General features: G+C 36.1%; 1 protein-coding gene across 1 annotated transcript; it reads right to left on the bottom strand.

The window, feature by feature from the left end:
- Positions 1–12970: 12970 nt before the first annotated feature.
- LOC111368404 (transcription factor CYCLOIDEA-like) lies at positions 12971–14344 on the bottom strand. Its single transcript, XM_022989630.1, has one exon. It carries the CDS (start codon positions 14278–14280, stop codon positions 13174–13176), a length of 1107 nt encoding a protein of 368 aa, XP_022845398.1. The 5' UTR covers positions 14281–14344; the 3' UTR covers positions 12971–13173.
- Between the last annotated feature and the right edge of the window lie 3485 nt (positions 14345–17829).

Below are 17829 nucleotides of genomic sequence, written 5' to 3'. Positions count from 1 at the left end.
TCCTCCTTTTAAGTGTTAGGTAGGTATTTTGCAAGTCTTAAACCACAACCCCTACACTCAAGTTGTCGTTACGGCGTTGCCCCCCGGGGCACATCCCAACTGGTAAAGGACGAAATTCTTCGAGACAGGCAGTTCAGAGGTCGTGGGTTCGATTCATGGGGCTCTTAGAAGGCTAGTCTTTCTCCTGGAAGGCAGGATATTCCCTGGAAGGCAAGAGTTTCTTGGAAGGCAAGGCGTATACATGAGTTTGGTTCGCTCGGCACTTTAACAGTTCAGTTGAGGGGGCTCTTGGACCCTGATCATTTTGGGACATAATCTGCGATTTATCTGGTCTGCGTGAAGAGGGCTGGATCGTAGACCTCAAGATTAGCCGCTGTAAGGTGACCACCTGGGTATAAAAAAAAAAAAAAAAAATGAGTTGTCGTTACGGCGTTACCACATCCCCAACTATTGCAACTAAACTGGGGTTCAACGAGAATATTTCCTAAAATCTGCCACCAAAATGGAGCCACATTCCGGCAGCCTCCGGCCACCGGATATTGATACCAATAGAAAGCCCTTAACCTCATCTTCATGTACCACCCAACAGCTTCCCAATATACCACGGAATCGGCCAGAATCACGTTGCAAAATAAGCAGCCGGAAAATCTGCAAACTCCCGGAACCACCTTCTCCGGCGAACCACTTGATCGCGGAGCACTACTGGTTGAGTCCCCACACCTAGACGACTCCAATCATGCCATCAATTCATCCCAAACAACAACCCAAAAACCTGAATTAATTCCAAAACATATTCCAGTCGTGAACGCAAAACAGCAAGGTCTGAACTTTACAGATTCTAGCTCCGTCCGGCCAACCCATGGTCGCGGATCACATGGGCTAGACTCATCTTCCAATGGCACACCATGCCCCACCGTGGGTCACAGCCAATTTCCCAGAACTCAATGAATTCGTTGGGACAACTAGGGCTTTATGCGAAAAATTCGGTACAAACGAATTTGATGAATCTACGTTCCTCCAATTGTTCAATTCACGTAACAAAACATCAATTGATGTTGAAAAAAGTATGGGTCATCAACTAATTGAGCCAATTAACACTTCAATTTCCGGATCCAGCGTTGTGAAGGTTTATGTGATCTAATTTCTGATTTTTCTGAAGGCATTGCACTGAATTCGAACAACATTACTGCAATTGAGGGTCCTAAGATCATGGGTAACTAGCCAATTGATAGAAATGAAGACCAATTGAATCCCAATTTAACAGACAAGTTGCAATCGTTGAGCCCCCCTTCAAATCCAAATTTCGATTATGTGGCTTCTAATCAGGATAACGCAACACCACCAGTCAGTACCACTCAAGCCATTCCACCTTTGGTACTGGAGCCTCAAGTCAACATCTTAGCAAATCTCACTACGAACTTTAAGTCTTCTCCACGGATCAAACTACAAACAACTTTGCAACTTCTTTGAATACAAATGCTCATCAGAATCATACCCAACAGGTTCGAAATGTTGCGATTAAACTTGGCCCGGCACTGGGCACTGTTCCATGCGCTGCCTCACACGCCGCTGGTCCTCCGGTGCGTGGACCTCAAACGCGGTCTCCTTAGGGCAATTTCACAACTCCGAACTCCTTTAGACCACTTGTTGCCTCCACTGGTACTCAGGGTACTACTCAGGCTCCACAGTACTATGCTGCAGCAGTCAACAACCGACGAAACATTACTCAGACTGAAAGTAGTAAAAAATATCCTTTGCTAATGTACTTGGTGCTCTACAGGAATCTAGAGATCACAGTTTGGTTTTTAAGGAACCATACATTCATCATGGTGAGCCCGCTATCTTCTTTGACGAATCTGATGAACAATTTCTGGCGGAGGCCTACATATTTACACTTGTAGATAAATTTATGCATCATAAACCTTCTATGACCAAGGTACGTGAAAATTTTATGCGCTTTGGTTTTATTGGTGATTATGAGATTGGTTTTATTGATGATGCGCACATTATCATTTATATAGCACATGAGGATGATTACTCACGATTATTCCTCAAACCCACTTGTTATATTGATGGTTGTCCTATGAGGGCCTTCAAGTGGACTCCCAGTTTTAGTCCACAGCATAAGGTTCCTATTGCTCCAATTTGGGTCTCATTTCTTTTACTTTCTATTCATTTCCGGGCTTAGAGTGCAGTGTTTGCCATAACTAATGTTATTGGGCTCCTACTTCGTATTGAAAAAGCCACTTCTGATCTACGACGACCTAGTGAAGCACAGGTATGTATTGAAGTAGACCTAGAATGCAAACTCCTTGATAGAGTGTGGATAGAGAGGGATAAGAGGGGGAGGATATTGCCAGCCTGTGGTTTATGATAAGGTGCCAAACTTCTACTTTCAATGTAGACACTTTGGTCACTTGGACGAGAATTACTCTCAAGGTTCACATCCTGCATCGCCTTTTACTGCTCTAGTTGTTGTTGATCCTACTTCTAGGCCTACTTCGGCTAAAGATGACGGCAATGAAAAGGTGAATGTGATTGAACCTTGATAAAGATGGACACTAGTTAAGAGAAATCAAAAGGGACAGGATAGTATGTCAGGTGTGCTTACTCAGTCTACTACTCATCCTTCTATACAAAGTGTTCATTCTATTGTCCCTAGTATATCCATCACTATAGCTACTTCATCACAGACAGTAACTCCACTTATGGCTCCTACTCTTTATATTGCTCACCGAGTATTAGCATTATTGTCACATAGATTTTTACTACTTCTCCATCTGAACATACCTCAGTTGCCCTCACTACAGTTACTATTCAGAGACAAAGAGTTGTCATAGCAGCTATTTCTCCAGTTATTTAGTCTTCGGTCCCCATCACTAATAACCCTATGAGTGTTAGTTTTACATACTTTGATCCTCTCCTAGTGGATGTTAGAAAAGCCACAGGGTTCTATTGGTCCATATGTTCTTGTTAACTCTATACACTGTTAGGAAAACATATGGATGTCTTTTACTACAGATCAATCATATTCAGAAGGTTTATCTCATATTGAAGTTCATCAACAAGGTCCATCTCGTAGATCATTTTCCGATGACTTGGTATGTATAATTCATAGGACAGAGGAAGATGGCTTTGTCCCAGTTGGTCAAAAGAGAAATTCAAAAATCAGTGACACCTCACTTCCTAAGATGGTGATTAGGAGTCGGTCACAGGATCCCTCTTCACGCACTTCTCGATAAGTGTCATCATTTGGAATGTGAGAGGTGTAGTTAGTATAACTACACATAGATGCATGAAGAAACTTTTTTAGCTTTATCAGGTCTATATTTTGATCATCTTAGAGCCTATACTTTTGGAGAAGAATTTTGATTTTGTTCGTCGCTACTTGTACTTCGACTCCTGGGCACATAATGAATCGAATACGATTTGGATGTTCTAGAATGTGAGTACTAGCATTACTATTATTGATGATCAGATACAGTTCCTGCATGTTAGAGTTGTGGACCCCAGATTAGCATGACCTATTTATTTAACACCAGTATATATAGCTTGTGAGGTCTCAGTTAGGAGAGATTTGTGGGCGGGTTTTCACCAGATTTCTCTCCATGGTTGATCCTTGGCTCATTGGAGAGCTTTAATATTATTACTCATGAGGGTGAGCGCACTAGTTATCGTAGACGAGATCGTGGCTCTAGCGACTTCTTTGATATGATGATGGATTGTGGCTTAGAGGATGACGGTTTTACTGGGTCCCAGTTCACTTGGACAAATGGTAGAGTCAGTAGGAGATTGGATAGAGTCTTGATAAACACTATCGCGGTTGAATTTTGCAAATAGCCTACTGTGACACATCTCAATCGCACTTCATCTGATCATTCACCGCTTATGAAGATTTGGGTCGAAGACCTTTTCGGTTCCAAAATGTTTGGACTAAGCATCATGATTTCTCAGCCTTAGTATCTCAGAAGTGGTCACTCCCTACTCAACTTACAAGGATTGCTGTCTTCTAAGAGAAGTTGTCCAAGTTGAAACAAGGCTTCGATTGTGGAATCAACGAGTATTCGATGCTGTGTTTCAGTGGGTAAGGGATGCTGAAAAGAGGGTCGATCAAGCAGAGATTGAATTTGAGAGGGACCCTACACCGGAGCATCGCGATTTACTACATCATGCACAGGTTGATTTGAACAGGACCTTAGCTGTTGAGGAGAGTTTTTGGAAACAAAAGGCTAGATCTCGCTAGGTGTGTGAGGGGGACCACAACACCTGATATTTTCATGCGATGTACAGGGACGACGTCTTAGATCTCAGATCAAGACTATCATGACTCTTGAAGGGAAAAATGTTTCTACTCCAACAGACATACAAAACTCGACCATTCATTTTTTCCAAGATTTATTATCTGCTTCTTCATAGTCAGTGGAGTCCATCCGTCCTGATATCATACCTAGGATACTGACCGAGGCAAATAATATAGCACTGAACAATCTTCATCTTATTGATGAGGTATGGGAGGCGATTTTTAGCATTGATGCTAATAGTGTCGTGGGCCCAGATGGATTTTCAGCTTTGTTCTACCAACACTGTTGGGATATTATACATGATGATGTGTATAGTGCAATTATTGATTTCTTTGAGGGTGGCCATTTATTATAGGGTTTTGCCGCTATGTCTATTGTGTTGCTCCCGAAGATGAATAATGCTTCTAGATGAACGGATTACCGACCTATCAGTCTATGCACAGTGTTCAACAAGCTTATCAAAAAGGTTTTGAACTCCAGATTAAGCTCATTAGTAGAGTGGTTTTGTCCCCGATCGTCTTATTAGGGACAATATTTTATTGAATCAAAAGCTTCTACATACATTGGATAATAAAGTTCGAGGAGGAAATACTATGCTAAAGCTTGATATGGCTAAAGTATATGATCGTATGGACTGGGGATTCATTTATTCTATTTGAGAGGCGTTTGGATTTGATCAGTCTTATTAGGGACAATATTTTATTGACTCAGAAGCTTCTACATACATTGGATAATAAAGTTCGAGGAGGAAATACTATGCTAAAGCTTGATATGGCTAAAGTATATGATCGTATGGACTGGGGATTCATTTATTCTATTTGAGAGGCATTTGGATTTGATCAGTTGTAGATTGATAGGATCAGACGATGTATTTCAGAGTGTCGATTTTCGGTACTTCTGAATGGGCGACCTTATGGTTTCATCACGTGTTCTTAGACAGGGAAACCCTATCTCCCCCTCCTAATTTATTATTGCTGCAGATTACTTCTCTTGACTGCTTATTCAAAAGTTTCATGTATACCCTAGTATACATTATCGGCATGGATGTATTAATCTTGTCTCTCATCTCGCCTTTGTTGACGATATAATTATATTTGCTAATGGTCAGAAGAAGTCTATTAGAAAGGTCATCAAATGCTTGGAAAACTATGAACAGGTCTCTGGCCAATTGGTGAATAAAGAGAAGAGTGGACTTATACTGCCTAGGCGGGCATCGGATATTCAGATTTGGAGGTTAGTGATTTTGACTGGATTTTCTCATCAACGACTGTCATTTACATACTTAGGAGTGCCGATGTGTAAGGGGGCTAAGAGGAGTATTCTATTTGACGACCTCATTATGAAAATCAGGAATAGGATTAATGGGCCAGAGACTTCTTTCCCCTGGTGGTAGAATCACTTTACTAAGATCAGTTCTCTTCTCCATTCCAATATATATTTTTTCAAATTCTACGACCTCTTAAGGTTGAACTGAAAAAGCTAGAGAGTATTTTGGTGAGATTCATATGGGATTCTAAAGATCATACATGGAGATTGCATTGGCAGAAGTGGAAGGAGCTTTGCTATCCTACTGACGAGGGTGGATTGGGCTTCAGAAGCTTGCAGGATATAGTTGACACATTCTCCATGAAGTTATGGTTGTTATTTAGATCCCAGAAATCTCTTTGGGCTCAATTTTTATTGGGCAAGTACTATAAAGGGACACATCCATCACTTGCAGCTATCCCTAATTCAACCTCGCCTATATAGAAGAGATTGAAGAGTTTTGGACAATGTGCGGAACCATACATTGTGTGGCAACTTGGGGCAGGTCAGATTTTCTTTTGGCATGATTGTTGGATAGGAGATAGTTCTTTAGCATCTATTCTCCCACACGGGCAACACACATTTGAAAGGATGCAAGATTTTTTCGAAGAGATTGGATGGAACTTTGGATGATGAATACAAGCTCTGTTACCAGTTTTGGCAGAATGGATTCCGGATATGCTATTATCTATCGACGTCCTAGATCGTATTTTTTGGAGTGCTACATCAGATGGTAGATTTACCATTAAGTCAGCATGGCAGTTGATTCGTTCTAGCAAACCATCTCAGGATTCATTTCGTCTCCTTTGGAACCCTACCATACTTACCAAACTCTCATTCTTCTGCTGGAAATTGTGGCAGCATTTGATTCCAGTGGATACTTTCAGAGGAGGGTTGGCACTCAGTTGGCTTCTCGGTGTCAGTGTTGTTCTGAGATTGAGACAATTACCCATATTTTTACTGGTAGCAGTATATTAGATCAGGTTTGGTAGCACATTGAGCGCTTATTTTAGATTACTATGATTGCAGGCGAGAGCGTCAAACAAAGATTTTTGCGATGGCGTTACTCTGGACAGCTTACTTGGAGTGGACACATTCGTATTATTATCCCTCTACTAATTTTCTGGTTTTTATGGATTGAGAGAAATGACGCAAAGCATAGGGGTATCTACATGAGATCAAGACGAATCATTTGGAAGGTATATCGTATAGTCTTATTCCTTTTCAATAGAGGATTATTTCGATCACTATACTGGCGTAATGACATGCAACTAGCTCCTCTCTCTGGGATTACTATGACCATACCTTCATCTCCTCCCCCATTATAGTTTGGTGGCACACTCTATTAGTCGGATCTGTCAAAATCAATACTGATGGATGTGTCAAGGATGACTTTACGAGGGGGAGGCATCATCAGGGATCACACAGAAAATGCATAAGGGCATTCTCAACATCATATGGACAGTGTAAAATATTAGAAGTAGAGCTTAGGGCTATTCTTGATGGGATACTACTGGCTAGAGGTCTTGGATTTCCAACCATTCACTGCATCACAAAGGTAGAGGACCATGGGCTATTCAAGGCATACTCAGAAAGATTACAGACATCATCTCATTCGATAAAGACAGAGTTACACATATCTACAGAGAGGAAAACCAGGTTACAAACGCCCTTGCCGCAACAAGTTGGGATCACTGGCGATATCAAATGTATGGACCAGTTGACCTACCATGTCATATTGGAGCACTCGCGCAAATTGATAGACATTGGCTGCCCAATTTCAGAATATGAATTGTAATTCTATTTTAATTTTTAGTTTTAGTTGTTTTTGCTTTGTCATTAATTGCATCAAATCTTATTGTAAGGGAGTAGTACTTCTGATTTTACTGCTTAACACATTTTCTTAAACATTTTCAATTATTGTAAGGGAAGTAGTCTTCCTAATTTACTGCTTTCATTTTTCCACATATAACAACAGTATTCCTCCACCATAAGTGAGGGCAAATTAATTCAATTTCGGAGGTATCCCCCTCCTTTAACCCAAAAAAAAAAAAAAAAAAAAAACTGCACTCAAGTTTGACGACTAGAAAGTTCTTTTGCCACTGGGGATCGTTATATCGATATCTTGAGGTTGAATTTCCACTTAAATTGGATCATGATTACTAAAATTGTTTCTTCAACTAATTTATGACTTCTTTGAGGTGAGACATTACATGGAAATTCTATCCTATGTAAGTCCACATAAATAAAAGGCTAACAATTTTAAGAAAATAAATTAAAAATATGCCTCATTTTTCCTTAAATATTTGTTCGGAAGCTCGGCTTTACTTGTTAAGAATCAGGTACGATTAATAGAAATGATGAAAACCTTCCTTGAACTTGATAGCTATTTAGTTTTTCATTATCAAATCAAATAGTTTCATATCATAATAAAGCTAACAACGTCCTCAGTGAGTTCTACTTTTTGTGTATATGTTTAGTGTATTGTATTTGTAATGAGCGAAACCTTCACAATGGAATCAAGTTACATAATTTGTTCTATAAAATTGGAATCAAGTTACTTAATTTGAAATTATTTTTTAAGTTTTGAAAATAATAGTCTTTTACATAGTTTTAAATTAATTAATACCATGCCCATCACTCGTATATATATGTGTGTCTATGAGTGTGCTAGTGCACGAGCTAGATTAACAAGGTAGAAATAACGTGATAGGTGTAAATTCTACACCTTTTGAGTCATCAAAAGTCGATATTTGAGAGTAAAATTGAATGGATTGCTATTTTATTTGTTTAAATATTAATTGTTGTAATATATATTCAAATTTGGGTAGGTTTTGATCAAAAGAAGTGCTAACTTGCCAAAAATAAGGATGAAAAATGCAGAAATTCAAATTTTAGCGACTAAATTATAAATATTCATGAATTAGTTTAGACCAAGAAATGATCACTTAAGATTAGGCAGAGTCAATTGGATAAGATAAAAAAAGGATTGGTGGAAACCGTATGGGGAAAAAAAAAAGACTCAAGATGTACAAAATATAATAGTAGGGACCAAAATGAACATACGTCAAAATATGTGCTCGATGACCGTAAAGAGGGCCTTCGAGCCCATTTTCCGGAATTTAATCACTGGATGACAGCTTAGAGGGCACTATTCCTTATATTACCAACTTTTTGATACGAATTAAGACCTAAATCTTCTTCTATAAATACATAACTCTCTCCAACATCGAAATATATCTCTCATATCATAAAATAAACTAAGTGGCTGTCTGGAAGCAATTTCGTGTAGATTTTTATTTCTTTTTCAAATTTGGACACAAAGGTAGGTCCCATATGTGCAGTTATTATTGACTTAGCAATGATTCAAAGACAGAAATGCCCCTATTTGTAGAATAAGGAATTAAATCTGAAACATTGCTCATTTTCATGGAATTTAATCAATAATGCTACTCCTTCACAGCAAACCACTGATTAACAGCATCAATTTGATTAACATCTTGTACCAAAATCTTTCCCTGACGAGAGCTAATTCTTACAATAAAGAATAATGCTACTCGAAGTCGCTCACTACGATAGTCACCTTATGTGGCATACACATGGTTGGTGATTATTTAATGCATCAGTCAATACAAAAATTATCACATTAATATATCAAATAACTACTTGTCATTTGTATGCCACTTAAAATCACAACCGTAATGAGGGACCCTATAAAATCAAGAGACAAGATACAAGAATTCATTCCATTGAAGATCCAACATTGATTTTTGAGTAAAAATAAGGAAGGCACAACTATAGATTAATCAAGAAACCAAAGAAGAGATTCGAGAACTTCAAGATTTCTTCTCTTTTTCTTCATTCATGAAAAATCCGGGTGATTGTTGGAAATTTGGAATAATTAGTTGGTTTGACCAACTTTTGACCAATTATTTAAGTGGGTCCCATTAGTTGGATAAATGATTTATTTGACCAAGTGCATTCTACTCCATGAGTATAATTGATATATGTATTTATTTCTCAAAACTAATTAAGGGTGAATGAGAAATTGAAGTCAAAAGATGATCCCTTGAAGTTGAAATAAATTGGGAATAAAAATTGATGAAAAATTGAAAAGTGTCAATCCTACATAAGAAAATTACAAAAATAGAAACCACTTTATATAACTCAAGTTAAGGACTTGGGTTTGGGCTTCAAGGGGTACCACTAGTTTTTAGAGGGGAGAGGATCTACATTCTAGTATATTCAAGTAAAGCCCACACGCGCACGGCCGTCGCCGTCCATCCGTCCGACCGGTCGGCACGCGTGGTCGTGGGCTTGGCCCAGTTAGTATATATATTTGTTGGTAAAATAATATTTTAAATTATATTATTTTATTAATTAAATAATATATTTTTATTATATTATTTATTTTTTCTTTCCCGAATTTTCTGTGCGAGACACATGGATTCTTCTAGAAATTAGCGGTTGGTGACAGTTTTAACTGTCTGTCCAAATGGGTTATGTCTGTTCCAAGACACAACCTTTGGGCTCTTGTGTCTTTTAGGTACAACCTTTCAACTTCTATAAATAGACTCCAGAGACCCGGTTTTTATTCACTCCAAAAATTTATTCTACTTCCCTTCCCTTGCAATATTGTCTTTCTGTCATACAGTTTCCATATATTTGCATTTCAGTCCCAAATATTATTTTTCGTGCATTTTAGTCCTCCGATTCTCGAGAGATCAAATATTAGTAGGTTCGTTGGATCTTGTAATTTGGAGTGCTACTATTACAACTCTAGGTCGTTGTATCTTGAGATACAAGTGCCAGAGATCGTCAGCACCAGTGCGGGGCATTTTCGTTTTAAGGAGAAATAGTCGAACTCTTGCCTCGACCATTATTCATTTTGATTTATTACACTAATTTTGTAAGTCGAAATTCTATCCGAATATTTATTCGCTATTTATTTTTGTAAATTACCGCACGACATACTCGAAGATTTTCTACATGCTCTACTTAACAATATGATGTCTTGTAACTTAGTAATGTAAAGCTAGATCTTTAGTTGCTAAGACTTAGTTGAATTCTTGTTTTAAATTTTTTGTATAATTTCAATATTTTGATGCTTAATACGTGTTTACTCTTGGATAAGGCACATTATAAAAAATGTTGTGAGTTCCGATAGAAGACACAGATATACCTTTTACCTTGCATAATTTCAATAGATGTTCTAAGATTTTAATACTTGTTTTCATGTTTACATCTTTCATAGAGATAAAGAAAGGTCACATGAGAGGACAAGTTTAATTCTCCTTGAGCGAGACTACTAAATAATTTGGGAATATTAATCAACAAAAAAGAATAGATATTATTGTGATATTGAATTGCATTTAATTGAATTAAAAGTGCATATTTAAGCTAATCTTCAAAATTTTTATAAATTGCTCATTAGAATAACTAATTTAGTTAAGTAATTAGTATAAATTCTTCATACAAACACGAATATTCGGTTATAGTTACATTAATTCATTCTAAATCAAATACATAATTTTCGTGGGATGATACTCTACTTTTCATTATATTATTTATATATGATTCGTATGATCATAACCCGGGGTTAAATTTCCCTTTAGTGTCGTAGTTCCCCCCTCAATTTATACGCCTCAACTTACCAAATTATATATTCTAATTAATAATTAATTTTTATAAAGAATTCTAAGTAATTTGAAAAACAAGATATAGGTCAAACCATTTAATGGATATCCAGTGGCTATCAAGCTTCTTTGACTTGGATAATTGCACATGAACAATATTTCTTACACCTTAAACTTAAATGCTGCAATTATTAGTGCAAGTACTTGCATAAGGGATTGTAATTGTTAAATCCACATTGAAGGAATCAATGAGACAACATTGTGTAAAATATAATCAAAAGTTCCTCCATGCCTAGTTGAAAGCAAACTAATTATAGATTTATGAGTAGTTTGTAAAGAAAATAATTTCTAGTATCTTTTTGTTAGAGTTTACCCATAAAAATTAAGTATCCGAGGCAATTAAACGCAGCATTTTCTGTTAGTTTCAGCGGCAAATTTCTGCAAACCCTCAAAGTCTTTACTATGTCCGTACAATCAATTGATGTTATCGAGTCTTGCATGAGTGATATCTCCTTTGTCCTCCATCTTCTAAATAAATAAAATTCTTGGTTAAGCAAGAAAACCCTAACCCATTTTCATTTTAGACCGAATATAAGTACTAATTATTTGATTAGGCCCCAAAAAATGATTTTAATAGAATCGTTAACAGAAATAATTAAACGATCGTCCTGATACATTTTAGTAGTCAACCGTTTCACAACAACATCAATGTGTACAAATTATTCGTTCAAATTGTATGATCACAGAAACTTGTGCAAGAAGTTCTCAAATTGATGAAAAGCTGATTTTTAGTAGTGCAAATCTATAAGTACTTCGAGTTATATATAACTACAGCATATTTATTCTAGTACTTCTGATTTATGAATGGGGGTTTACTAGTTTTGCACCCAAAGATTACTGATACCTCATTGTCATGGACTTAAAGTTTTTGTCAATTACATCAAGCACCGCGTGGCCATGACGTTGCCAAATCCCTTCCCATTGCAATAACATGCAAGTTAAGTCAATGTCACCACAACTCACAAATTTAACCCTTAACTTAAGAAAATAGTAACAAAAAGGTAGAAGAACAAGAACAAAATGATAGTTTTATGAGAATGCATGAACTTTGTACAAATTGCGAATGAATTCACACAATCTCATAATATGTTCATCTCTATGCCTTCCAATCAAGCGATGTCCATGTCTCGGTGTAATCTTGGAGCTTGCCCTTGAGCTGCCACGAGTCTCAATAATTCTCTTAAGTTGCCTCATGAAATTTGGGCAGCCCCATCCATATATGATTTATTATTAGATGCAAAGAGAACGCCACGTCTTCTTATTTTTTGGACCGCCAATACTGCCTGCATCTCCTTTTCACATGACTTTGCCACATTCAATACCAGTTGATAGCTAAAAGTTATTTATCAGTACATTTAATAATCTTCCCTGCCCTCAAAGCTTCAATCTTTGAAAAACCAGCAATGTATGCTGATATTTTCATCATCCCGAGTTTCTACTGGTCAAGTGAATACATAGAATATCCTTAATATTTGTCAATAAAAATGCATCAGCATTAATGAAATTGAGATCTGGAGTTCTCTTTTTATATGTTGAATGAACGAATGTGAAAAGACCTTGATTGGGAATTTTTTGACTGTGTTTCTATGAGAAAGAGTTGAAAATTGGGGCGTAATAGCCCATATTTGTTCTGCCTATTAAAACGAAAGAATTCAACAGAAAATTTTCAAACTGAATAAATAGAAGTTCAAAGTTCACACCCTAAAAAAAATAACACACCACATTGCAAACGAAGTCTTCCGCACATAATGCTCTTATTGCTGAAATTGAAATTTTGTGATGCGCTAGTGAAGAGAACTAGTATTATCTGAAAATGTAACTGCCTCTCTCATTTCACAGATATCAGGGTTGATTCTGTCACTGCTCATTCCTTAATTTCCAAGAAAACCGATGTGATTGTTGCTGGAATCTACACAACAAGAGAAAACATCATAGCCCTCATTATAATTAGAGATGGGGCAAGATAGTGAGTTTTCAGGACCCAAAAAATTTCCAGTTATGCCAACATTTGCTAACTGATGATCAAGTGGGTAAAAATCGACATGTTTTAGAGTCATCTCTTCAATAGCTTCAAAGGGATCCCTCCTAGAACACCCTAATTGCTCAAAACTTTTAGGGTTTTCTGCGTACCAGGTGTTCGAATCTTGAAGGAATTTGATTAACAAATTTTCTCTTGTTCTTTCTCGTGCCCTTGCCCTTGCCTTCTCCCTAGACTCTCTCGTACAATAATTAGACAATGGTTTTCGCAATTCTCTATCATCTTTTTCATGTGGGTTACTTAATAATCCTATGTTTTGTGCACCAACAATTGATACTGCACTGAATTCATTGTTTGAATTCTCTATTCCAGATAACACTTCGCACTCAGATGCAAAAGACTCACTCTTTGCATCACTACTGGAACTGTTCTTCACTTGGGGACAATCTTTCTCGAGGTCCTTGATCGCCTTCTTCGATTTGGTGAACAGCCATTCGATGGTTTTACTTGCTTTATCATATCCTAACAAGTCTTGGAGATCGAAAAATTTACGCGCAACTGGAAGTGATAATCTCATTCTTCGATCTCTGATTCCTTGAGCTGTACAAATCTTGCTATGCCTGTCCGTCTTCCTGGTTCTCTTCCTTGGAACTGCCCCAAGATTTCTCTTACCTTCTGTTGCAGTCTCCGGTTCACGAGTCAAGCCAGCTTCTTTTTCCTTGTTCAATTTTGGGAGCTCAGTATTGATTATTGGCCCCCAGTTTGTAGTATCCATGAATATCTGATTATGATTAGGTAAAACTTCACGTCCATTGATGATCTGATGCCGAGAAAATATTTGATTCAAGGGAAATTCATAATCAACTAAAGAAGGTGAAGGGAAGTGTAAGAGAAATGGAGGGTCTAGATCTTGACTGGAACTAGGGTTTTGTTCATCATAAGTAAAAGACCCTTTGAACAAGGACTCAAAAGGGTTATTTCTGTTGGTTGAAGGAAACATGTCTTAGATTTGATGCAGTATATTTATATGATATTTCTCTAAGTTTTGAAGCCCTTTCAGGTGTTGTAATTTGAATAGTTCTGCACTACAGCATGAAGAAGAACTACTGCATCAAAAGATTCTTGGCCGGCGTGGGGGGAGGGGGGCGGGGGGAGTGAGTGAGAGAGAGCTAGTCTACAATTTTCCTTTTGAATGTTGGGGCTATACTTTTCGATTGTCAATGCCTAATAGAAGATGACTCAGTGCTGACAGCGATGGGCGAAAATGGGAAATTACGGCTATGGTCAACAATGTTTAACATACTTTTCACTTGGGTCCGCATAATCTTTAACATGTGAGTCTCCAATTTTTTATTTTAGAAGAATTTTTTCTTTTCTTTATTTATTATTTTTTAAAATCAAACCACTACTTAGGTACTAATTTGAAACTGAAAGGTACAAAATTAAGGAGCGAACTAGACCTTTTTTTTTTTTTTTTTCCTTTAAAGCCAATTAACAAAATATTATTCAGAAATATCTTCATGTACTTCAATCGACCTGAAAATTTGAATACAGTCAACACAGTTCAATACATTTGGGAATAAAAGAAAAAAAGAGACGCAACGTGATTATCCACTGTATTCACATATCTAGATATAAAGCAATAAGAACGGGGCCCCTACACCTCGAAGCAATGCTGCAAGATTAAGAAGTAACACTATTTAGGGAACTAGGCAAAATCAGATTGCAGAAGTGATCTTAAGAGAGTCAATTTCCACAAAATCAATTTGGAGTAGTCCCAAGGCGATGAGAAGCCCAGACTGTTTTGCAATAACTCAGCATCATCAACCCCAAACTAGTCGCATTTTGGGATGCACATTCTACCTCCACCACCACCTCGGAATGGGCACAAACCATTACATTAATATTAGAGATGGAATTCTATCTTAAAAAGTCAACCTCAATAAGAGTAGTCCAATCCCTTATAAGTAGATCTACATTTTCATCTTTATTCAACGTATGATTTTCTCCTTTGACATACCTACGCAAGATGGTGGCTCGTTTGAACAAATTTTTTTGAGTCTTAATCAGATCAAATCGTTCGTTGGATTTTAATAGACTTTGATATCATCAATCTTATTAAGAGAAGTATTTCAAACTCTTATAAATTGGTCTATATCTTTATCTTTATTTGTTGTGGGATTTTATCCTTTCAATAGAACCATCCTCTTTTGTAACAATCAAATATTTGTTCGTCTTGACCTACAAATGTTTTTGTTTACGTGAAAAGAAAATTTTAACTTGGGAATCAAATATGCAATAAATAAAAAGTAAACATAAAACGAAAATTATAATACAAAGCAAATTACGAAGATATTTATTACTTAGTAAGATATCTAAGATACTTTCTACATTTTCAAAAATTGCAGAAACTTCTATATATATATATATATATACACACACACACACACACACACACACACACACACATATATACACACAGATATATGTATATGTACACACAGACACACACACAGACACACACACATATATATATATATATTATGAGACATATATGCTTTGATCAAATTTTACTAACTATTTGCACCATATTATAATCTAAGAATGCATTTTGGAATAATAGATTGATAGAGAATGTGTGGTTAAAAAATAAAGAAAAATTTTGAATTTATGTATAATATTATATAATTGAAAGATGTGTGGTTGAAAAGAAAAGAGAAAAAAATATTTTTTAAAGATAAATGAGAATCATCAAACGAGGACTAAAAAAATCTGAATTTTAGCTATATCAAAAAAGGGCTTCAACTATCTTTATTTTCTCTCTTTTCTTAGTTCTTACGACTTTTTTATTTAAATGGAAGCATTTCCTTGAGTTAAAGTATATATATCATTATAAATTATAGTTTTCTGAAATGAAAAACTTAGTTTCGAAAACTATATGACGACATAATCATCTGTGCAAAATGAAGAAACGAAACTTTTTTCAAGTTAAAAACAATTCTTTTACTCAAATTAAAAAATACAAAAATAAAATGGCCGTCACGCTTTTTTTTTTTTTTTTTCCTTTAAAGCCAATTAACAAAATATTATTCAGAAATATCTTCATGTACTTCAATCGACCTGAAAATTTGAATACAGTCAACACAGTTCAATACATTTGGGAATAAAAGAAAAAAAGAGACGCAACGTGATTATCCACTGTATTCACATATCTAGATATAAAGCAATAAGAACGGGGCCCCTACACCTCGAAGCAATGCTGCAAGATTAAGAAGTAACACTATTTAGGGAACTAGGCAAAATCAGATTGCAGAAGTGATCTTAAGAGAGTCAATTTCCACAAAATCAATTTGGAGTAGTCCCAAGGCGATGAGAAGCCCAGACTGTTTTGCAATAACTCAGCATCATCAACCCCAAACTAGTCGCATTTTGGGATGCACATTCTACCTCCACCACCACCTCGGAATGGGCACAAACCATTACATTAATATTAGAGATGGAATTCTATCTTAAAAAGTCAACCTCAATAAGAGTAGTCCAATCCCTTATAAGTAGATCTACATTTTCATCTTTATTCAACGTATGATTTTCTCCTTTGACATACCTACGCAAGATGGTGGCTCGTTTGAACAAATTTTTTTGAGTCTTAATCAGATCAAATCGTTCGTTGGATTTTAATAGACTTTGATATCATCAATCTTATTAAGAGAAGTATTTCAAACTCTTATAAATTGGTCTATATCTTTATCTTTATTTGTTGTGGGATTTTATCCTTTCAGTAGATCCATCATCTTCTGTAACAATCAAATATTTGTTCGCCTTGACCTACAAATGTTTTTGTTTACGTGAAAAGAAAATTTTAACTTGGGAATCAAATATGCAATAAATAAAAAGTAAACATAAAACGAAAATTATAATACAAAGCAAATTACGAAGATATTTATTACTTAGTAAGATATCTAAGATACTTTCTACATTTTCAAAAATTGCAGAAACTTCCATTGATTTTTCCACAATAAGTTTTCCCGTCAACCAAAACAGGAATTATATATATATATATATATATAGCCAATTCGGTTTGGATTTATACCTTGATTTTTACTTAAGTCAAAGTCAACGATTAATTTTAACTAAATATTTTATGAGATCTGTCGGCTTTGATCAAATTTTACTAACTATTTGCATCATATTGTAATCTAAGAATGCATTTTGGAATAATAGATTGATGGGGAATGTGTGGTTAAAAAATAAAGAAAAAATTTGAAATTATGTATAATATTATATTATTGAAAGATGTATGGTTGAAAAGAAGAGAGAAAAAATTAGGCCCTGTTCTCTTTACCGTTTTCGGGTCGTTTTCTGTTTTCGATTTTTCAAAACGGTGAAAACGTGTTCTCTTTCCCGTTTTCGAAAACGAATTTTCGAAAACGTTTTCGAAAACGAAAAAAATTTGTGAAGAAAACACAAAACGACTTTTTTGTCGTTTTGGGCGTTTTCAGTGTAAAACTTGAAAAAATTGAAAACGCGGGAAACACCTTTTTTTTTTTTT

This window comes from Olea europaea, chromosome 19 (genome assembly GCF_002742605.1).
Source record: "Olea europaea var. sylvestris chromosome 19, O_europaea_v1, whole genome shotgun sequence".
Taxonomy (NCBI): Eukaryota; Viridiplantae; Streptophyta; class Magnoliopsida; order Lamiales; family Oleaceae; genus Olea; species Olea europaea.
Note: the sequence above shows the minus strand (reverse complement) of the source record. Positions and strands in the feature narration are given on the sequence as shown.